Raw genomic sequence first — 25,030 nt, 5'->3', positions numbered from 1 at the left:
TGTGCTCGAACTTAAACCCTTCATTGTTCATCATATATCGTTGTAATTAAATATTGATATTATTAATTTAACTTTTATAAACTAAGACTGATCTTTACAGATTGATTGTTGGTCCCTGATACCAGGGTGGTGCCCTGTCTTTGATAAATTATAATTACAGATTGTATTATTCTTAATTGATGTTATGTTTTTCCTTAATTATTTAATTATTCTTAATTGATAACCGTATCATTTCTAATTAAAAATTGTACTATTGTTAATTGATAGCTTTATAATTTTTAATAAATAATTTTTATTATTTTAATAATCATATTTCATGATTATTAAAAATAAGCCAACGTCATGCCTACTAATAGTGCACAACAATATATATATAAACAAAATAACCAACATATAGAACAAAATTGGACAAACCTTTCATTTACCGCCACCAGCTCTCAGCTCAGCTCAGAGAGAGAGAGAGAGAGAGAGAGAGAGAGAGAGAGAGAGACAGAGACAGAGAGAGAGAGAGAGAGAGAGAGAGAGAGAGAGAGAGAGAGAGAGAGCGAGCGAGAGAGAGAGGGAGAGACAAACAGAGTCAGAGTATTTTACTTGTATATAAGGTCTGAACACACACACACACCTTCCTGTCTTTGTGGAACATGCTCTCTCTCTCATTTTCAGAAACTGATGATCTCTGTTCAAATGATTTTTATCATTTTGATTTGAATTAGTTATTATATGATAAAGAAATGGATCAGACGTCGTGATTGACAGCAGACACTGACTCAAGATTGGTTAAGAGTGTGTATGGGCGGGACCTTGACACCATGATCACTACTGAACTGACTCTGACTGGAAATGACATCATCACCAGAAGATGGCAGCATTTGTATCTGAGAAAATCTCGCTTAAGGAAGTGGAGAAGTGTCATCAACTTTATTCAAACTGACAGGTGAAAACCCAAACAAAATCGGCAGAGGCCAAACCAGGCCAGGTCTAGACCAGGACCCTATGCCCCCTGAACCCCCATGTCTACTAATTTTTACTTTAAGTGCTTTTCTACACTATACAGAAAATGAGGCAGGACTACAAAGCTGACTTTCACAGTCCGTATGGTGTAGTCTGGTTCTCTCAGACATTCGGTCGGATCTCTGCGTAGTTCTTCACAATTCCAGAGAACCTGATGAGGTGGATTTCAGGGTTGCGGGCTAAAAAGTCTTGCCACAGGTACTCAGGTGACAGAACCTTACTGGGCTTATTGATCCACATATACCTGAAACCACGGAACAGGAAAAACAGTCATTACAATATTAACCAGGGTCGATGCCTGCTCTAGTGACTCTGCTCACCTGTTAAGATGACTCTCCTCCTGCCAGGCTGCCTCGATGCCTTTTATACGATCATCCCAAAAGTTGATGGAGCAGGTTTGGCAAAACCGTTCTACCTCCTGCAGGTTGCCTCCAAATGCCCCCCCACAGTAGTAGAAGTCCCCTTCCTCAGGAGCCATGTAGGCTTTGGAGATTGGCCGCCGCTCATAGGGGAATCCGCTGCGGTCACTTTTGTAGTAACCTGCAGACACAAGTTGGAAAACTTGAGAACATACCCAAAAATTAAGGTGAGACTTCATCTGGAATGGTACAGCTGAGTGGTCCTGTTGGCTCAGTGTAGCTTAATCTAAAACACATCCGACATTGTTATCACACAAATGAGTAAAACTAGGATTTCACTACACAACAGTAGGTGTCCCTACAGTAGGTGTCCCTAATGAATTTGAACGGTGAACACGTTCATATTGTAGCGTCCTCGCTTATAGACGGCAGGAAACTTCTCTCTTTATGTGTAACTTTATTAAAGTCCAACGAACACGAGACACTTCTTGTTCGTAACTCCGACACTCCTCTCATAAAATGTCCGCGATGTAGCCTCACCTAAACCAACTAACTCGACTTCGCACTACGTTAAATATGATTCATCGCATACACATGTAGACCAAACAAGCAACGTATTCCAATTGTCTTCTTCTCTGGCCAGTGTCTCGGCTCAGCTCACGGGTTATCTTGGCTCGCTGTCTGGCCGGTAACCAGCCGTCCGGACCGCTCCGTGGATAAGGAGGAGGAGATGTTTCTTTACTTGGAATGCGGCCACTTTTTTTCTCGGATAAACAGCCGGAGCAACACTCGCTCACCTCTAGGTGGTCCGTCACTTCTCGTTATACACACACTTTTAGCGTCTTTTCCCACAATACCCAGGTGCACTACGTCACACAATACACACTTTCCTTAAAGGGGCAGGCCATACCCGCAACACAACAGCTCTCGGTCTCATATACAAATGGCAAGAGAAAGCAGAGAAGCAGACTCAGTGACTACATCCGATGCACCTTATTATTATCTGAGGGATTTTTACACATTGTCTGATAAAGATTTCGACAGTAAAGGCAAGGGGTAGTGATGGATAAGGTTTTATTTAACAAGTTAAGTCTTTCATTATCACTTTCCACCTTAAAACTATGAAATGAACTGAACTATGAACTCGTTCAGAATTTAAATGGTGAACTATGAACGTGAACTATTTATGTTTACTTGTATGAACTGAACTTTGAACTAGTTCATGAGAGGTGTGAACTTGCACAACACTGTGGACCACACCAGTGGGTGCGATATACAACCATAATGTTGACACTAAGAGTAGAAAGGATTCTCTGCTGACCTGGATGGAGCACACCGACCAGATCTCCCAATGACTCCGTGCCCCATCGGCCGTGGAATTCGGAGTCCACATCCAGACAGAAGATGAAGTCGGCGTAGTCACGAAGCTCCTCCTCTATTAGGGTCAGGACCAGAAGCATCCTGCTAGCACTGATATCCTGCCAACGGTTAAGGGTGGGCACTGTTTTCACTGTCCGCTGGAGGTGGAGCAAAACTTGTTTTTAGAAACCAGGCAGACAGAGTCCTGCTGACCTTGACTCACCTTATTTGGAACACACTTTCTTTACCTGTCTTCCGCTGGCCATTTTGACTTTGGGCACCTCGTTTGGCTGGTCAGTGAAGACGAACACATGCACATTGAAACCAGTGAAGAAGTGCTGCTCCATGGTCTCCAGAAACTTTTTCAGGAACCTAATGTACCTGTGGAGTAGGTGAGAGGAGTCACCTTCAGGTAAAGCTCCAACCAGAAACTCTGTGTTCATGGGGTGTAGACAAGTAAACACTGTGACATCATACTTTCCCACGGCGAACACAGTGGCTGCGATGGTGAGGTTCTTTGCTTGGTAGTGGCTGTCGAGGAGAACCGGGTCGAAGGTTCCCTCCCAAACCACTGGAACCGACCAGGACGTCATCGTCTGCACGTCAGTACGACCAGGGGCGTCTCCTGGCATAGGCGACACCGGCGGTTGCCTAGTGCGCAAAACGTCGAGAGGGCGCCACAAGAGGCTGATTTATCATGACGTGATACATGCAATGTTGACCAATGCAGTAACATCACCATCCTCCTCTAACCCCGGAGACACACCGGAGGCAGAAGCGCCTCAAAGTGCCTCGAAAAGCTGTACTCCTCATTTCCGTGCCAATGATAATCAATCGGGCTGTTCGCTCCGGCAGCAAAGTACTGGTAAGCGCCGGGATGCTACGCGGCCGGCTCACGATCTACAGCGATGGCTCGCCGTGAGCAAATCGGGTCAGAATAAACACAGAAAAATGGATTGTGTCTAAACAGAAACACACAAGCACACAATCTCTTGTGGGGGGCTGGTGGCTTTAGGCTTGTTCAGGTCAGTCACCTTTGAAGACCAGCATCATTTACCCCCCGATCCGGCACGGAGAAATGCACATCATTTATGTTTATTTTTGTGAAAATGAATAGCTATCGGCTGTCAGTACAGCAGATTTCAGACTGTTTTTTTTATTTAATTGTATTGTTTGTATTGTAGCCTACATGCAGTATTTCATTTAAAACGTTGTTTTTGTAAACTCGTTTTACGAAGTTATCAATGTTACCTTTGGAGTGTAGGAAGGAATTTGTGTGTGTGTGTATGTTTGTGTGTGTGTGTGTGTGTGTATACGTGTTTGGGGAGGGTGTGCCAATCTGAAATCTGCCTATGGCTCCAACATTGCCAGGGCCGGCCCTGAGTACGACGATGATCAAAGACACAAACTGACCTATAAACTACCAGCTCCCTCTACAGGGTGTTGATCTCCTTAGGCCACACCTCCCTCATTACACATAATCTGATATGCTTAATCCAATGGGCATCCAAGTTTATACAGCTTGGAGTTGGAAAATATACATAAAAATGCCTAATAATTGTGCACACAGTGTATAGGCAGCTGACATCACTAAAACAGAATGAAAGTGTGAAGGACACAAAACAGCCTGTCAGACTAACTGAACAGAAAAATGAAGAATTACTGACCTTTTTGTAGATAATATCTGACTCTGTTTAACGGGATCTATAACTCTAGAAAACAAAAACACAAGATCAATAATTATTTAACTACCAATCAATTAATCAGTTAATATTAAAACACGGAACATTCGTTGGTGTGTGTTACCTGCTGGAATTCCAGGCTGAGCTGTACAACAGTCTGTAGATTTAAACATTAACACAATCATTAAACAGTTCAGTCAGTGTTATCAATCCTATCAATAGCATCAGAATCAATGTCAATGTCAATTTTATTTATACAGCTGATTTAAAACAACTTGGTTGACCAAAGTCCTGTACAGGATGAGTGGCACGGCGAAAGGACAGTTACAACGTGGTACATTAAAATTCAAGTAATACATTAAACATACATTAAAGTTCAAGTGATACAAATAAAATACAATTATTAATGTAAAATAAAAATATATAAGAATATTAATAATAATAAAAATAATAGAACTAAATAAAATATAAGAATACGATATGAAAAATAAAATCAGCTGCACTGAAACACACTCAATAGAAAGCCTGGGAGAACAGGTGCGTTTTTAACAATGATTTAAACAGTGTTGGAGACGGGGCAGATCTAATATGAAATGGTAGGTTGTTCCACAGGTTTGGGGCGGCCACTACGAATGCGCGATCTCCTCTTGTTACTAGTTTTGTCTGTGGTTTGTCGAGGAGAAGTTGAGTGGCTGATCTCAGTTCCCTAACTAGAGTGTGTATAATAAGAAGTTCTGTTATACGACGGTGCCAGTCTGTTAAGAGACTTAAAAGTTAAAAGTAAGATTACTCACCCCAGCAGCAGAACACACAGCAGAATCACTGCCCAAGTTTTAATTTTCAACAAAACCATGTCTGAATCAGAACAGGATAGTTCTGATCAACAGGGTCGGAATCCTTAGCCCAGATCAGGTCCACTAAATCCAGGTCCAGCAGTGGGTATTTCCAAATATCTAGTAGATCTAAGTCCTCTGGAATTAATCAGTCCCTGTATTGTCCTTGTTCCATCTAGTTTCTAACCCAGGATGTATGACCTGCCAGGTCACAAGAATTTCACTGCTCCCATGACGCTGTCATTGGTGCATGTGATTTGAGATCGGGCAGCTGTATACTCCTCCTGTCCGATTGGCTAGAACATCAGGGTCCGCCTTCTCCATAGGAGCGCCAACCAATAGCCTGTCAGGATGAGACAGGTGAGAGAGGCCGGGGTGTGTGTGGGTTGGCACGCGAGTGCTCTCCCACCTACCCCTACCCCCGCCCCCCCCCCCCCTTCTCTTTTTCTGTCTCCTCCACTTTGTCTGAGCCCTGTCCTTCTCCTCTATTCCAACCCAGGATGTATGAGCTTCATCGTGCTGCAGTCTAATTGGACCGTTTCAGCTGCATATATGCCCATTGAAAATGATCACATTTTATTACAATGCAAATACATTAAAGTACCATATGTGTACTACTGAGCATTAACATGCGTTTCATGTAGCGGAAGACATGATAACTAGTTGCCAATAAGTATTGTAACAGTGCAAAAAGTCAAACTTCAGTGGAATGTTATCAATAACCTTTATTGGAAGAAACCTTGAGACCTTTGGATTCAATCCTGTATGTACAACAACACCACCAGTTGGATTTGTTCAGCCGCAAAAGCAGCAGGTTCTCCAAGTTAATTAAGGCTATGCCTGAGGAAGGATCATAACCGGTACAACATGATTCCACTCTGCCCCCGCTCCGCCCCGGTGCCACCTCAACCATGACCTCAATCATGTCAAACTGTGTCAAATGGGTCTCAAGACATTGATAATGAAGATATAAGATTACTGTGACTTTTCGCAAAACTTGTTTTTAGAAACCTGGCGGACAGAGTCCAGCTGACCTGGACTCACCTTATTTGGAACACACTTCCTTTACCTGTCTTCCGCTGGCCATTTTGACTTGGGGCACCTCGTTTGGCTGGTCAGTGAAGACGAACACATGCACATTGAAACCAGTGAAGAAGTGCTGCTCCATGGTCTCCAGAAACTTTTTCAGGAACCTAATGTACCTGTGGAGTAGGTGAGAGGAGTCACCTTCAGGTAAAGCTCCAACTAGAAACTCTGTGTTCATGGGGTGTAGACAAGTAAACACTGTGACATCATACTTTCCCACGGCGAACACAGTGGCTGCGATGGTGAGGTTCTTCGCCTGGTAGAGGCTGTCGAGGAGAACCGGGTCGAAGGTTCCCTCCCAAACCACTGGAACCGACCAGGACGTCATCGTCTGCACGTCAGTACGACCAGGGGCGTCTCCTGGCATAGGCAACATGGGCGGTTGCCTTGTGCGCAAAATGTCAAGAGGGCGCCACAAGAGGCTGATTTATCATGACGTGATGCATGCAATGTTGATGTTAATTAAGGCTATGCCTGAGGAAGGATCATAACCGGTACAACATGATTCCACTCTGCCCGCGCTGCGCCCCGGTGCTACCTCAACCATGACCTCAATCATGTCAAACTGTGTCAAATGGGTCTCAAGACATTGATAATGAAGATATAAGATTACTGTGACTTTTCGTCAAACGCCATATTAATGGCGTGGCATTAAAGTTCATCAACTCGCCGTGAAGCACGAAATTCCTGTAACTTCCGTGTTCATGGTTCCATCTCACTCAAACTAGATGTATCAACAGCCCCGCCCCCCCTGAAGATATTCATATGGTTTTAAGGCCGTGTGACCGTGGCGTTTGAAGTTTGATTAAACGCCATCAAAACACGAGGTTCTCTATCTCTGACATATATTGTCCAATCGAGTCCAAACTAGACATTTAAGACAAGAGTCCCGGCCTGATGACATCTACATAGAAATTATGACTTGAAATCACAGGGCCCCCTGGTGGCTAAAGGAAGTGACATGTTTTATACTTTGATGAAATGCTCATGGCTGCTTTACAATATACAGCTCAAAACAGCTCAGTCAAGTCATTGGATCATGGTCAGAATTGTGACATTTCCTCATATCGTGTAAACATTGATGAGCGGCGAAGGATCATCCTTCGCCAAAGGACACGATATTGTCATAACTCCACTCTGCATTGTCCTATCACTACCAAACTTCTGTCACATGATCAGAGTCTAAGCCTGAACAGCTCTATGTGTCAATATTTCCTGAGTGTCATAGCGCCACCTACTGATTCGTCATTAAACAGGAAGTACTTTGTAATCCGCTCTACTTTATCTAACCGGCTCCGAATTACTGACCTATTATCACAATCCTGATCTGAACAGCTCCATATATAAATATTAGTTCAGGGTCATAGCGCCACCTATGATCAGTGTAAATATTAAGTTGTGGTAACATTGTCCAATTGACACAAAATTACTCATGCTACATCAGCGTGCCTACTTGAACAGATCTATATGTTTGTGCGTAATAATTGTGATGGCGACACCTACTGGCAAAAGGAAGTAAGCTTTGTTTTACAACTATCATTCGATTTACATACAATTTTCACAGTGTGATGTGCTATTGATAGTGTGGAGCGTAATGAGCAATTAGCAGGCAAGCATCGACATTGTGTGACGGACGCAGCAAGTGAAGCGTTTATCCTTGCCGCAGTGAGCAACACGCATGCAACGCGGAGACGTGCGCTTGGTCATCGATCGCACTCTCCACCGACCGCAACAGGCTTCAACGTGTAGGTGCTCGGGCCCGCAAGTGCTACAACATAGCCCTAGTCTGTTGTGGATTAGTAAACATATTTTGGGCATGTTTGTTGTGGTTTAAAATGTTGTTTGGTAGTTGTCCCAGTTTGCTGCCACTGTTGTTCGGCTAGTCACGAGATCTTCAATTGAAGGACTCTATTCCCAGGGTTATGTTCATGTAATGACGTCAGTGCTCTTTGGTAAGCCTAACCCTTGAGACAGAAAAATCCCAACTATTCCTATCACTGTTTCTATAAGGGCATTACAATTACTGAATTAATAAAGCGGCTTTTTACTTTTGTCTTACTTGGACAACTGCAGAGGGCAGCAGACAAAGGCAGTTTATGATCTAACATCATTTCTGTTGCCTTCCACAGACATATCCACATGTTTAACCGTTATGTAGTCTTAGTCTGTGCCAGGGCCGGACCTGGCAATGTTGGAGCCCTAGCCGAGATTTCGTATTGAGTGTGTGTGTGTGTGTGTGTGTGTGCAGGAGAGGAGGCTCTGCGGCTGGTCTTCACAGACAAGATGTTGGACAGAGACTTCACGCTGCTCTCTGAATATGGAATCCAGCATCTGTCCCTGATCTAGATGGCATTGAAGGTTCCTGGAGGACGGACGGCCGGACAGAGAGGACGTCCTCCCATAACAGGTGCTTCACCAAGCTACTTCCTGTTTAAAAATGTCCAACCTTTATTCCAATTAACCTTTTAACAATGTTCCCAAGTTGCTTTGAAATATACTTGAAAGGTGGCTGTTGCACGAAATAAGACCGTCCAATGTCTCATGTTTGATCAGTGAGAGGATATCAGGAGGTTAAAGTGAAGCCTCAAGACTCTTTAACAGGGAATCAAATACTGGTAAAAAAGTCAGATGTTTTAACAATAACTTGACTGTAGTCCGTCTAAAAGGAGCAGGAAGTTTGACTGAAGGCTCCTGAGACCGGAGCATAAACATTCATAACCTCATGACCTTTGCCCTCACCACCAGTAGTCTGCCCTCCGCACCTCTTTAATAAAAACATCAAATGAGACAGAAATCTCATGCTAGATGATACCGGGAATCAGAAGTGGATCCTCATTAGAACACCAATGCACTCAATTCACCTCTTGTCATGAGTGCACTCACCTGGTTTTAGGCTGGTGACAAAACTGGTTATTCTACAAGATAGCAAACAATTCCCACAAAATCGGGGTTGTCATTATCCTGCACTCAGCGATCTATGCTAAACTTGATGTGATGATAAAAAAAACTAAATGCTCAAAGGTGTCAGGCCTGGACTGGAATGAGGACTCAGAAGCAGAGAATATCACGTACCAGCACACTTTATTGATTTCAGAACCTCAATGCAGAGTGACAAACAAGAAGGCTATGAAAATCTCACCAACTATATCTATAATATAATATAATACTTGGCAAGCAATAACTGTGGAAAAAGAACTTCCTAATAAATACAAAACATACACTAGAAAAAGAAAAAGCTTTTAAACATTAACCACTCCCGAAGGAGGACAAACAAATGGCAAGAGCAAGAAATCAAAAGCGCTCCCGAAGGAGGAAAACCAAACTACTAATAAATGGGGCAAAAGAAAAGGCTCACCTAAACAGGAGGCTCAACAAACTAACTAAATCTCTCTTAACATAAATCGCTCCAAAAGGGAGTAAGAAAAACCGTTTACAAAACAACACAAAACAAAGCTAAACTGGAAAACTTTAACAAACAAAAAATCACTCTCAAGGAGGAAACAGACAACAACTTACGTGGCGTAGCAAGAAACTCTTTGGCAAAAACGACAATGACTGTGGGTAAGGCTTAGGTGCACGAACAAGAACGAACACTTCGGCACAAGACAAAGGGGAGACGCAGACTATAAGCACATGAGGGTGAAGGGAACAGGTGGAAACAATCAGAGACAATCAGACCGGTGACACATGAGGAAGGGCAAGTGACCTGAAACGAGAGGAGAGTTAGGATTTCAAAATAAAACAGGAAGTTACGAGACAAAAACCCCAAGACAAGACAAACCTCACCGCGGTGTGACAAAAGGAAGAAAGAGGGAAGAGTAGTGAAGGTAGTGCAGCTCTACCTAGAGGGATTTCTAGTTGATGCTTAGACAGTGAAATACTCACATTCCAATCCAACAATAACAAGCAAAGGCACTGCCTCTGTTACTAGACTCAGACTCAGACTCCTGCCAGGGAGGGGCTAAATTTATAAAGCGTCAGCTTCAAGCCCCAACTCACCTTATTGGGAACACACTTCCTTTACCTGTCTGCCGCTGGCCATTTTGACTTGGGGCACCTTGTTTGGCTGGTCAGTGAAGACGAACACATGCACATTGAAACCAGTGAAGAAGTGCTGCTCCATGGTCTCCAGAAACTTTTTCAGGAACCTAATGTACCTGTGGAGTAGGTGAGAGGAGTCACCTCCAGGCAAAGGTCAAACCAGAAACTCTGTGTTCATGGGGTGTAGACAAGTAAACACTGTGACATCATACTTTCCCACGGCGAACACAGTGGCTGCGATGGTGAGGTTCTTTGCCTGGTAGAGGCTGTCGAGGAGAACCGGGTCAAAGGTTCCCTCCCAAACCACTGGAACCGACCAGGACGTTATCGTCTGCACGTCAGTACGACCAGGGGCGTCTCCTGGCATAGGCGACATGGGCGGTTGCCTAGTGCGCAAAATGTCGAGAGGGCGCCACAAAAGGCTGATTTATCAAGACGTGATACATGCGGAAGGATCATAACCGGTACAGCCTGATTCGACTCTGCTCGAGAAACAGGTGCTTAGGGTCTCGCACTGCGCCCCAGGGCCAGCGTGTCTCCTTAGTGACGCCCCTGATGCGCCTCGCTGTAGTCATAACGGCCTTTAGAAAAATGTTTTTTTTTGGAGGGGGTGGGGTAGTGCACTATAGGCCCCTGAGACGTGGCTTAAGAGTTTGTCCTTAATGGAAAAAAAATTCCCCCTACATTACTTTTACTTTTATACTTTAAGTAGTTTTGAAACCAGTACTTTTACACTTTTTCTTAAGTAAAAAGCTTGAGTTGATACTTCAACTTCTACAGAAGTCCTTTTAAACCCTTGCATCTATACTTCTACTTGAGTAATGAATGTGAATACTTTTGACACCTCTGACAAGCACACAATCTCTTGTGGGGGGGTGGCGGCTATAGGCTTGTGCAGGTCAGTCACCTGTGAAGACCATCATCATTTACCCCCCGATCCAGCGCGGAGAAATGCTCATCATTAGGGCCCGAGCACAGACATCAAAGGTGTCTGGTGAGACCCTATTGAAATTGTAATGATTATTATTATTATTATTCAGGCAAATGAATTGGCTTTTTGAGGGCTTTAACATGCTCAACTTCTTACCAAAATTTGCAGAAAGTTAGAAAGTGGTGAAAATTTACGTATTCTGAAGGAATTTTCAATGGGCGTCGCAAAATGGCTCAACGGTGCCCCCCGAGACCCCCTGAAGGTGTTCCCATTGACCTATCTTCACAAAAATCGATATACAGGTGTATCATGACCAGACAAACAAAAAAGTCTCTTGGTGCAATTGGAAAAACACAACAGGAAGCCTGCTATTTTGCATTTAGTGGCCATTTTGGCCATATTCCACATTTTTTCTTTGATACACTTGTACCAGGGTTTTCATCGGATCAACTTCAAATTGAGATGAGTGTCATCATGACAAGATGGAGATAAAAACTGACTGACGGATTTTTTTTTAATCACACAGTGTGACCGTGGCGTGGCATCAAAGTTTGATTACACGCCATTAAAACATGATGTTCTGTAACGCGGACATACATGGACCATGAATCCTTTGATTTCAGTCTTACTAGATCAAAGGAAACCTTATGTATTGTTATTATTATTATTATTATTCAGGCAAATGAATTGGCTTTTTGAGGGTTTTAACATGCTCAACTTCTTACCAAAATTTGCAGAAAGTTAGAAAGTGGTGAAAATTTACGTATTCTGAAGGAATTTTCAATGGGCGTCGCAAAATGGCTCAACGTTGCCCCCCGAGACAGCCCGAGACCCCCGGAAGGTGTTCCCATTGACCGATCTTCACAAAAATCAATACACAGGTGTATCATGACCAGACAAACAAAAAAGTCTCTGGGTGCAATTGTAAAAACAAAACAGGAAGCCTGCTATTTTGTATTTAGTGGCCATTTTGGCCATATTCAACATTTTTTCTTTGATACACTTGTACCAGGGTTTTCATCGGATCAACTTCAAATTGAGATGAGTGTCATCACGACAAGATGGAGATAAAAACTGACTGACGGATTTTTTTTTAATCACACGGTGTGACCGTTGCGTGGCGTCAAAGTTTGATTACACGCCATTAAAACACGATGTTCTGTAACGCGGACATACATGGACCATGAATCCTTTGATTTCAGTCTTCCTAGATCAAAGGAAACTTTATGTCTTGCAAAGGTCACGCCTCTTTCTCTCTCAGAACTGGTTATTTTTGTTTTTTCATTATTATTATTATTATTATTCAGGCAAATGAATTGGCTTTTTGAGGGCTTTAACATGCTCAACTTCTTACCAAAATTTGCAGAAAGTTAGAAAGTGGTGAAAATTTACATATTCTGAAGGAATTTTCAATGGGCGTCGCAAAATGGCTCAACGGTGCCCCCCGAGACAGCCCGAGACCCCCGGAAGGTGTTCCCATTGACCTATCTTCACAAAAATCGATATACAGGTGTATCATGACCAGACAAACAAAAAAGTCTCTTGGTGCAATTGGAAAAACACAACAGGAAGCCTGCTATTTTGCATTTAGTGGCCATTTTGGCCATATTCCACATTTTTTCTTTGATACACTTGTACCAGGGTTTTCATCGGATCAACTTCAAATTGAGATGAGTGTCATCACGACAAGATGGAGATAAAAACTGACTGACAGATTTTTTTTTAATCACACGGTGTGACCGTGGCGTGGTGTCAAAGTTTGATTACACGCCATTAAAACACGATGTTCTGTAACGCGGACATACATGGACCATGAATCCTTTGATTTCAGTCTTCCTAGATCAAAGGAAACTTTATGTCTTGCAAAGGTTACGTCTCTCTCTCTCAGAACTGGTTATTTTTGTTTTTTCAGACAAAAAGCATGCAATGCTTCAAAATGGATGTGCTCGTTATTAGGGCCCGAGCACAGACATCAAAGGTGTCTGGTGAGACCCTATTGAAATTGTAATGATTATTATTATTATTATTATTCAGGCAAATGAATTGGCTTTTTGAGGGCTTTAACATGCTCAACTTCTTACCAAAATTTGCAGAAAGTTAGAAAGTGGTGAAAATTTACGTATTCTGAAGGAATTTTCAATGGGCGTCGCAAAATGGCTCAACGGTGCCCCCCGAGACAGCCCGAGACCCCCGGAAGGTGTTCCCATTGACCTATCTTCACAAAAATCGATATACAGGTGTATCATGACCAGACAAACAAAAAAGTCTCTTGGTGCAATTGGAAAAACACAACAGGAAGCCTGCTATTTTGCATTTAGTGGCCATTTTGGCCATATTCCACATTTTTTCTTTGATACACTTGTACCAGGGTTTTCATCGGATCAACTTCAAATTGAGATGAGTGTCATCACAACAAGATGGAGATAAAAACTGACTGACGGATTTTTTTTTAATCACACGGTGTGACCGTGGCGTGGCGTCAAAGTTTGATTACACGCCATTAAAACACGATGTTCTGTAACGCGGACATACATGGACCATGAATCCTTTGATTTCAGTCTTCCTAGATCAAAGGAAACTTTATGTTTTGCAAAGGTTACGTCTCTCTCTCTCAGAACTGGTTATTTTAGTTTTTTCAGACAAAAAGCATGCAACGCTTCAAAATGGATGTGCTCGGGCCCACCCAGTGCTGCTTTGCAGCCCTAAAAATTTTATTTCTCTTACATATGCTATTATTCTCTTTCAAATATAATATATCTGTGAAAGAGAGGGCAGAGAATCTATCATAATATATCAGATTCTATATTCAGCTGAATAGGACAGAGTTCGCCACTTCAGATTCTGATGCAGAAGTTTCACAAAGAGTTCACTCCTTACCGGATATATATGATATTCTAGTCATACCAATATCGTCAGAAAAGGAAAAAGACTTTCATCCAGTATCCCTCCGCCAGCTCCTACACTGCACAATCAGCACTGGATCAGCGCCAGCGCTCTTGGTCACAGTTCATCTTGCTTCTTACAAGGCCAAGGGAGGTTCATGCACAAAAGGTCAAATATAGTTCATTGAGTAGGAAAACATTACATACAAGATATAACAGACAGTTACATTTGCATTGCAGATAAGAAATAAAAGAGTATGGTTGTGCTTGTAAGAGAGAATGAGTAATAGTGTGTGTAAGAATATAGTGTTGTATTTGTGAGATGATGTCATGTAGGAGCAATTTTGAGTTTCCAGTGTGCCTGCTGCTTAGTGCCGGTTTGAGAGAGAGAGAGAGAGAGAGAGAAGCCAGCAGGGGAGTCAGTGTGTGTGCGCACTGAGATGTCAGCTGAGTCAGTGGCGGTTTTAGAGAAGGAGCGAGACTGTCCAATAGAGAGAGAGAGAGAGAGAGAGAGAGAGAGAGAGAGAGAGAGAGAGAGAGAGAGAGAGAGAGAGAGAGAGAGAGAGAGAGAGAGAGAGAGAGAGAGAGAGAGAGAGAGAGAGAGAGAGAGAGAGAGAGAGAGAGAAACAGATAGCATGAGAAGAGAGCAGAGGAGTCGGTGTTTGTGTGTGTGAGTGTGTGTGTGTGTGTGCAGAGACGTCAGCAGAGTCTTTGCTGGTTTGAGAGAGAGAGATCGACAGAGAAGCAAGCAGAGGAGTGTATTGGTTAAAAACGTGCGACTTGAAGACTCCTTCCAGAAATGTCCAGACTGATATAACATTGGAATGAAGGGAGACTTCTTTGGTACCCCTTTTGATTTAAAGCTCATTGAGCCAAACGATTAGGTCTGATAGATTTCACAGTGATATTTCTGTGAAAAGCCCGAATGTTCCTATGCTTTGAGGTAAAAATTATGCATGACAACTTCCATTTATGGGTTTGAGAGCAGTTTCAAAACAACATTTTAGAAGAATGTCAGACCTGCTCTCAATGTGGCGATGATGTCATCAGCTCTCGCTCAAAGGGCGAGAGACCTTGACTCCCATTCAATATTTTTGACGATTTTCAAGCAAACCGTTTGGTAAATGTCTTAGTAAAGTCATAGCACACTATTCCTGATAAAGGCGCACATTTTTAAGTTGTTCTTGTGCATATAGGATTTAAGGTGCAGGAAGAGTCGTGGGACAAAATGTCATCTGCTATTGTTTTCCAATCTTTGTCCTCCAACTGAACTTCAACGACCAACAGTTTAATTGGTTTCAGGGAGTCGAGTGTGAAGAGGGGTCATGACATTGATCTTTCTCCCTGATAAGTGTTGTTTTTTTTACCAACTACACATGCAAATATGCTGTGTGTGTGTGTGTGTGTGTGTGTGTGTGTGTGTGTGTGTGTCAATGTCAATTTTATTTATGTGTGTGTAGAGAGAGAGAGACCGAGTAGAAAGAGAGGTAAACAGATACAGAGCATCTCATTTTATTGTGTGTTTAGTGGCTGATTAGGGGCCTAATTAAAAACAGTGTTATATGAGTTCAGAGGCAAACAGAGGAGACACTGACCCTGCGACTTCTAATGCTCACCGGGATCATCTGAACAAAGAGAGTAGATGCACACAGGCTGATAGAGAACATGCATTCAGACTTTGAACAAACAATCATCATCAGACCTTTATCAACAAAACCCTCCTTGATTCACTTCACCTTGTACGATAAATATGTTTAGTTAATGTTTATTTTTGTGGACATGAATAGCTATCAGCTGTCAGTACAGCAGATTTCAGACTCTTTGTATGTTTTTTATTCTATATTTGTATTTTTTTTTATAGCCAACATCCAGTATTTCATTTAAAACGTTTTTTTTGTAAACTCGTTTTATTAAGTTATCAATGTTACCTTTGGAGTGCAGGAAGGAATTTGTGTGTGTGTGTGTGTGTGTTTGTGTGTGTGTGTGTGTATCTATACGTGTGTGGGGAGGGTGTGCCAATCTGAAATCTCGCCTAGGGCTCCAACATTGCCAGGGCCGGCCCTGAGTACGACGATGATCAAAGTCACAAACTGACGTATGAACTACCAGCTCCCTCTACAGGGTGTTGATCTCCTTAGGCCACACCTCCCTCATTACACAAGTACACATCATCTGATATGCTTAAATCCAATAGGCATTCAAGTTTATACAGCTTGGAGTTGGAAAATATGCATAAAACTGATGAACTGTTCAAAATACCCCCTTGCCCAATAATTGTGCACACAGTGTATAGGCAGTTGACACTAAAACAGAATGAAAGTGTGAAGGATACAAAACAGCCTGTCAGACTAACTGAACAGAAAAATAAAGAGTTACTGACCTTCTTTTAGTTAAAATCTGACTCTGTTTAACGGGATCTATAACTCTAGAAAACAAAAACACAAGATAAATAATTATTTAATAACCAATCAATTAATCAGTTAAAATTAAAACAAGGAACGGTTGGTGTGTGTTACCTGCTGGAATTCCAGGCTGAGCTGTACAACAGTCTGTAGATTCAAACAGAAACACAATCATTCAACAGTTCAGTCAGTGTCATCAATCGTATCGATAGCATCAGAATCAAGACTCACCCCAGCAGCAGAACACACAGCAGAATCACTGCCCAAGTTTTAATTTTCAACAAAACCATGTCTGAATCAGAACAGGATAGTTCTGATCAACAGGGTCGGAATCCTTAGCCCAGATCAGGTCCACGAAATCCAGGTCCAGCAGTGGGTATTTCCAAATATCTAGTAGATCTAAGTCCTCTGGAATGAATCAGTCCCTGTATTGTCCTGGTTCCGTCTAGTTTCTAACCCAGGATCTAACCCAGGAAGAATTTCACTGCTCCGATGTCATTGGTGCATGTGACAATAAACTTTGATTTGATTTGATTTGAGATCGGGCAGCTGTGACTGTAACTCCTCCTGTCCGATTAGCTAGAACAGCAGGGCCCGCCTTCTCCCTAGGAGCTCCAACCAATAGCCTGTCAGGATGAGACAGGCAAGAGAGTGAAGGTGTTTCCAAGGAAACTCTGGACGTCCGACGACACTCTGTCATTAAATCTGAGTTCAGCTCCTTTATTGTCGTTATGCTGCTGGAGTTAACGAGGAGACGTCTGAGTCTCAAGGACGCCCTGGACACACACAAACACACCCACACACTCCTTGCTGTCTCTGAGCAGCTTCACACTGCTAGAGCCGCTTCTCTCTCCTCTGTCCTCCTCGTTCTAGACCTCTCCGCTGCATTTGACACAGTGAACCACCAGATCTTTATTTCCTCCCTTCAGGACCTGGGTGTCTCAGGCTCTGCACTCTCCCTGCTCTCTTCCTACCTCAATGACCGCACTTATCGGGTAACTTGGAGAGGATCTGTGTCTGCACCTTGTCCTCTCACTCCTGGGGACCCTCAAGGTTCCGTCCTGGGTCCCCTCCTCTTCTCTCTGTACACCAACTCTCTCGGCTCTGTCATTCACTCATGGCTTTTCCTACCATAGCTACGCTGATGACACCCAACTAATCCTGTCTTTCTCCCGATCTGAAACACACATATTTATTTTTACATTAGCAGTTTTGCAAATTATGCATATTGTGATGTATTTTGAATGAGACCACGCATACTGTATCCAAAATTCACCTGCATTGCACTAAAGTCTCTTCAACTGTTAAAGAAAAATGGAGCTAGACCTGCAACGAAATAAAACTTTTATTGACACTCAATACAGTTACACAACGTTTTAAGTACATCGTGTTCTTTTTTCCAGAAAAGCACTTAAACGTAATTTAAAGATCTTTGGACACTGGGCACCAAGTAACTCACATTGACCAGAGTTTCAACATAGTCAAACATCATTAAAACTGACAACATACTCGGCTTAATGGCCCAATCTGAAACCAGGACCTGAGGTAGAAATGTTTTAAGAAGATAGTCATAAAATTTTGATATAATTAAACTTTTACCTAACTAGCTAAAAAGATGACCTTTTTTCAGTGTAATTGGAAATGTAAATATATCAGCATAAAATGTAAATGCTAATAAAATGTTAAGAGAAGAACAATGTCCAGTCAAATAGTGAGGAGGAAAACAGTCCTCATGCTTTACGCTTGACCTGCACTCAAAGAAAATCACACGAAAAGAAACTTCATGAAAAAAACTGCGCTGACAGCTCCTCTAACAGAGGGATTCGAATCCATCACAGGGGTCAAAAGTATTCACATATTACTCAAGTAGAACTATAGATACTAGGTTTTAAAAGGACTTCTTTAGAAGTTGAAGTATCAACTCAAGCTTTTTACATAAGTAAAAGTGTAAAAGTACTGGTTTCAAAACTACTTAAAGTATAAAAGTAATGTAAGGGGAATTTTTGGCCCCGGGCTAAATTCGGCTATCAGCCAATGGACTGTCAGGGTTTGACGTCAGTGGGCCGGCTTGGACACCAGTGGACATCTCATGTTTCAGTGGGGTCTCTGCAGACCCCCAGGCAGCATCTTCCCTGAGAGGAGAGCAACTCTTATCCTGGCTTAGGAATGTCGCAAGGGCCCCGTTTAAGGCTCTTTGTCTGTCGCCCTGGATTCTTGCCCAACAGTATGTATCATGTCAGGAAAAATCAGCCTCTTGTGGCGCCCTCTCTGCATTTTGCGCCCTAGGAAACCGCCTATATCGCCTATGCCAGGAGCTGCCCCTGGTCTGTGCAATGCTTTTAACAACAGTTTAAAAATAACTGTATACACTACCTGAGACACTTAGTTTCGGAAAGTCAGGAAGTGTCAGTGTTCTTTCGACGTCAGCTGCTTTCGTCCGTTCTTCTTCTCAAGTACAAAGAGGACGGTGCATCCATGAGCGCTGCCGTCTGGAACCGTGACCTGACCAGCGCCCCCTGAGCCTTCGTGCCCAGAAGGTCTGTAAGAGCAGATTTTTTAGACTTGAGATCTAAACTAAATTTCCAGTGGAATCTATCAAATTCAGTCCCACAATTTCCGTCTCCAGATCCTCCATAGATCTGGTTATGTCTCTTGTAATATTGAGCGTATACTGTTGACAGAGATGCTTTAACTCAACCTTCCCACAGTTCCACCACAGTTTTAAAGAAATTAAAACCGGTCCAACCTCGCCATTGAAACAAGATTCCCTCGGCCATGAGTCCAGGTGTATTGTCTCTTATTGTCGTTCATTCTTCTCCAAACATCACACAGATCATGGGCCTGCAGCAGCTGCCTCAGAGCACTCTGTGATGCTCTGTGGAGCTCCATGTGGTTCCTGTCTAAAACATCATCTTCTGTACAATTAAAATCTCCTCCTAAAAATAAAAAATCATGAATTTTTTCTTTGCTTAAAACCTTGTCAAAAACCTTTAAAAAACAGACTCTGTCAGGTCCAACCAGTAGGGGAAATGTGAGGCGGAACTAATGTTTTAACGTCTGCATCTCTTTAACGGTGGAACTGTAAACAAATCGTTCTTTCGGCGTAGCCAGGGGTCGGCAACCCGCGGCTCTGCAGCGGCTCCCTTTACAGTGTTGTGCGGGTGAGTGTGTGTGTGTGTGTCCAGACAGCACACACACACAGGCCCCAGGGCTCCGCCCTCTCTCATTCGCTCAGAGACACACAGTGAGATCTGAGCTCGTTCCTGTGGCAACTCTGGCAGCTGAAAGTATGAGACCCAACAAATTAAGAAGACACTTAGAAACATCACATTCCAGTCACATGCATGTACAATGACCAGTGATTTATTTGAATTATTAAAAAAAAACGTAAATACGACGAGGCCCCCTGGTGGCCGAGGCCCTGGGCAACTGCCCGACTTGCCCAATGGGACGCGCTGCCCCTGGTTGGACCCCCCCCTGTCCCCTCCTGTCCTTCATTACTCACCTGACCTTCCTTTGGGACCCCCTCTGTCCCTTCCTGTTGTTCCTGAGTGTCAGCTGTCTTATTTCTCTGTGGACACACTTTAGCCTGGTGTCCTTCCTTCCCACAGCTGAAACTCTTCGTATTGTTTAACGTTACAAAAATCACGTAGTCACACTCCTCCACTCTGAGTTTGAACACCAGGTTCAGGTTCTCAGTCCTGTTGTTCATAATCATAAAAAGATGTCTTCTGTGGGACACCACGTGTTTTAACAAAGGGGACCTGCATCCTGAGGACACTTTCTTTACCTGAGACACTTACTCTTACCATGTCTCGATAGTTCTCTTAACAATGTCTCATCTCTAATAAACGGGGCGTCGTTGGACAGAGTTACTTTAACCGCCGGTGTGGCGAGAGGTGTTGGGATTTTAAATTTTAGTTTGTCTGTGTGTGTGTGTCTGTGTAGATGGCAATATAACCAAACTTAAACGATTGCAGGAGGGTTGGGGCAGTGGCAGTTTGGGCTGGATATATGACCCTCACAAAATGAATTTTAATAACCGTCGCTGCTTGGTGTTATCTTGAAGTTGGTTAGAATGTGTGTGTGTCACAACGCTGGTCAGTCTCACACCTGCCTTGATAAGAGGTCTGATAAGAGCCACTGCCTGTTGGGAGACTGTGAATCTGTGGCATACTATACACTGTACTTTAGCTTGTTCTCATACCTAACTTTTCTGTTAAAGCATATCTCCCTTAGCTTATTCACACATCACACATACATGAATGCACTGTGCTTATAAACCTTAGAAATTTGCTTCCCCAGCTTCTGACCGACAGATAGCGTGGCGTTGTTTTGGTTTGGAGGATGCAAATGTTTACACAAACAGAACATACAGCCGACAGAGCAGGAACACTTTCCTTCCACCTTTTCCAGCACCCCCTCCCAGTTCTGCCTCTGAAAGCCTTAAAATTGAATTTAAAATCTTGCACTTCAGCTTCTACAATTAGAATTCTGCCTTGAACTATTTCTATAGTGAGAGATTATATTTTCATTGGCTATTGTGGAAAAAAGAATGGCAACTCCTGCACTTATATTGGTCCCATGGCTGAGGACATGTTGTCCACCCCACCATAAGCCCCAAACGGTCTCATTGAGACTGTACGTATGTGTTTCTTGTAAAAACACTACATCCAGTCTCTTCTGCTGGATTGTTTCTGATAAGACAGCTCTTTTCTTTTCATCTCTGCCCCCGTTCTTATTCAAAGATGCTACCCCTAAACCCTGCATGAGAAAAGAGAAGAGAGAGAACAGCAACCAGCATGCACTCCAACAGAGAGAGAGAGAGAGAGAGAGAGAGGGAGAGAGAGAGAGAGAGAGAGAGAGAGAGAGAGAGAGAGAGAGAGAGAGAGAGAGAGAGAGAGAGACAGATTCTTGGAAAGTCTGACAAGAGGAATGACTCAGCAGAGTTTTGTAACATCACATGTTTCTGCGTTTTTTTACGTTTGAAACTGTGATAAACTGAAGAAAAACTCTGAACTTCATTTATCTGCACGATTATTTACAAACTGCAGAGTTTAACTGACAAGTATTTCCTCTGTGGTTATAAAGTAATTAAATCAAACGTGGGATTATTGTGTCGGAGGATTTGAATGTGTTTTTGTGGAGTTTCAGTTCAAACCATCAGATGCTGCTCCAGAAACATCAGCCTCACCATGAGTCATCACTTTTGATTTGGTTGATTCATTTATCAAGTTCTGTGGTTTTCTCAGGTTCAGGTCATTTCATCTTTTTTTTAATCATGAGAAAGCATTGTTTATATTTAAACCACGACTGGGAAATACTGAGGAAAAATCACAAATATTCATTAAAATGAAGATTAAAAAAACGTTTGTGCTCATGTTCAAGTTTAAAAGAAGTTTTAAAAATCATTCGCCTGCGAAGAAAAGATGAAAACACACAGTTACAGTAAGACAGTTTGATCTTTGTTCAGGCTTGGATCCAATAAAACCAAGAATTTAAAGTTTGCTCAACAAACTCCAGAGTGTGAAAACTCCAGATTCCCTTTAGTTCCCTCTAGTGGTGGAACTTCACACTTGAATTCAACTTGATTCATGTTCATGATTCTGCTCAAACTTTATAAACTCAAATAAGAAGTTTCAAAGAAAAGTTTTGTAGCAATTTTTTTCAGGGATGGAATCAAAGCCTGTCGAGTAGTTTCAACTCAAGTTTCTTTTAAAAATATTTAAGCCTCCAAAGAAAGATTTTAGGTTTGAAAGAAGTTGAGTCAAAGATGTGACAGCGTCAGGAGGAGGAGGAGGAGGAGGAGGAGGAGGAGGAGGAGGAGGAGGAGGTCAGTGTTTGAAGCTGCTGAACAACATCTCTTTTCAGAGATGAGTTTTTCTGGAGATAAAAAACACTATTTAGAAATTAGACTTTTTCTTTGAGCCAAGACTTTCTTATGAGATTTCTTTCTTCAGAAATAAAGAGTTATTCTTAAGAGGAAACACCTTTTTGAGAAGTTTAAGAGTTCAGGTGTTGAATTCATTGACGTATTTTGGTTTTAACTCTTTTTCTGTCTTATGGCCTGAACCCGGTTTCATGGTCGACAGTGAATCACACACACACAGACACGTGGGAGGAGTTACAACGTTTTTCTTTATGTATAACGGGGCATGCCAAATCACAGCATTCTGGTTTGTCGCGACAAAATTACAGCAAGAGACATTGAAATAAAAACACTTGAACGTTTTTCCCAACACACACACAGACACACACATCCTCACTGTAACACACTCGCACTCACACATTTTTTTTCTTGTACAGACCAGAATAATTCAGAACTTCATATCAGCATTAAAAATAAAAGTACCTACAGAAAACAGAAAGGGCCACAGACGCTCACACTGCTTCAACGTTCAGGTGGAAGTTTGACTTTCACATTTAGTCTGTCAGACACGAAGCTGCTGTAATCAGAGGCTGTGAAGGTTTAAAGCCAAAATATACATTCAAGGTTTATTCATTAGAAAACACTGAAGCTAGTTTTTAAATTTGAACCCATTTTAAAAGCGGTTCATCAACGACGAGGAGAAACACAGAGTGAAGTTTTTACGTTTTTTGGCTTTTCAAGCAACACGAGGAGAATTTTCTTCTTCTGTGAGATCTCAACAAATGTTGGATGGCTTCTAAAGAAATAAAGAAATAAAACTTGAATCAAAAGAACGTTGTCACAACACGGTGGGAAACAGGATTCTGAGATTCTCGCCTGTAGCACGTTGGATCAGTGAAAACCTGAATGTGCACAATGATCTCAGGATTGAATTGAAGCATCTCACTGATGCAGAAGTAACTTAGGTTGTTTTTTAAACTGTCGTAGTTTAATAATTGTAAGAATCAATTTATCGTGGTTACAGCTCGCGTAGATAAAATAAAATCAAAGGAATAAGTTTGGGCTCTGGGGTGAATATCCTTTTACTTTGAGAGAACGAGGAAATTGACAATCGAGAAATGAATTGAAAGTAGAAACAACGTTAGGGCTGAGCTGTCAGTGGGTTAAGGCACAGTGATCAGGCATAAGCACACACGACCATACATCAGATTAAAGGAAAGATCATAAGAACACAAAGGAACAAATCCGTCAGCGCTCGGAGCTGCAGTGTGAACGTGAGCCGACACGGCTGCTGTAACATTTCACCTTTTTATTTTTAACGTCCATATAAAACCATTTACATTTGGGGTAAATGTCTCGAGTACAAAAAGAAGGCACTGCCATTAGTTATTCTAAATATGACTTTCCCAGCCTTGTGCATGCAGTTTTTTAAAATATAAATTACACCTGTTCTCTCTCTCTCTCAATTCCCTCCTTTGCTTTTTTATCTGCGTTTTATTTTTCCTCCGTTTTTTTTTGTCTTTTTTGTGAGTTTTCTTTTATTATTAAACATACAATATTCTTTTGTCAAATATATACGTAAGCCTGCAGTCAATACAGGACATCGGCTCTTTGATAGAATAAAACTAAATGAAGTGAAGGAGCACAGTCGAGCGGCAACGGCTGCTTTACAAAACAAAACGAGTAGAAACTCTTTCCATTCCTCATCGACACAAACTGAATAAACTGCAGAATCTATGAAAACAACAAGATACAAAACAGCATATATGTCTCGACTTTAAAGTACGTATGGTTTTTTTTGGAATAACGAGGCGTTGTCTAACTGTTAATACTGCAGAGTGCACAGAGCTCTCCTGGACACCCCCCCACCGAGCTGATATGCGTTCAGAGAAAAGTCTAAATAAAGCATTTGGTTGGAGACGGGTTCTGATCCAGAACCTCCAGCGTCCGGCTCCGGGTTCAGACGTCTCCGTGACCCGGAGCGGCTGCAGGAAACCGCCGGCGGCGATTTGAACTCTGAATACAAAACATGTTACTTTGCTCTGTTACTTCATCCAGAAAAATAATCACATAAAGCGTTTGAACACTCGCTCCAGAAGAAAACGTGGCACAGATGAGAAAACGGAACTCAAGCTCCCGAATTTTGCATCAATATGTTTGATATGAAAGTTTATAAAACAGAACACAGGTTCAATAATCCCTTGGATTGTGTTTCCTATTGAACGGCTGCAGGTTCCGATTTAACAGGTGATGTAAAAACATTTAAAGGCTGCGGGAGGTTTTCTTCCAATCGACAAATCCCATGAAAAGACAGAAATCACCAATGAATCAAGTGTGTGTGTGTCTGTGTGTGGTGTCATGTACATTCACACACTGTAGTTCATCTTCACTGTTGGAAACAAACACATCTGTTGTGGTGTCAGATGTGAAGGTAGTCGCTTCCCGTTTGTGGGATATTCCCTCCACCGAGGAAGTTGTCGACAACCGTTTGTGTACTTGTACGCAGGATCACACAAAAACCACTGGACAGATTTTCACCAGAGAAGAACTCTGAGAAGAACAAGCTGCGGATCTA

The 25,030-nt window shown here is 42.4% G+C and overlaps 1 protein-coding gene across 1 annotated transcript; it reads right to left on the bottom strand.

The window, feature by feature from the left end:
• Window positions 1–1,113: 1,113 nt before the first annotated feature.
• On the bottom strand, window positions 1,114–10,946 carry LOC132998827 (globoside alpha-1,3-N-acetylgalactosaminyltransferase 1-like). The gene is made up of 9 exons (XM_061068573.1): window positions 10,840–10,946; window positions 10,584–10,757; window positions 10,355–10,487; window positions 9,214–9,245; window positions 6,543–6,716; window positions 2,978–3,110; window positions 2,692–2,887; window positions 1,332–1,551; window positions 1,114–1,255 (listed from the first exon to the last, which is right to left on the bottom strand). Exons 1-9 carry the CDS (start codon window positions 10,944–10,946, stop codon window positions 1,114–1,116), a joined length of 1,311 nt encoding a protein of 436 aa, XP_060924556.1.
• Window positions 10,947–25,030: the final 14,084 nt, after the last annotated feature.

This window comes from Limanda limanda, chromosome 3 (genome assembly GCF_963576545.1).
Source record: "Limanda limanda chromosome 3, fLimLim1.1, whole genome shotgun sequence".
In the NCBI taxonomy this organism is placed as follows: domain Eukaryota; kingdom Metazoa; phylum Chordata; class Actinopteri; order Pleuronectiformes; family Pleuronectidae; genus Limanda; species Limanda limanda.
The sequence above is the reverse complement of the archived record's forward strand: the minus strand, read 5'-3'. Positions and strand labels throughout refer to the sequence as shown.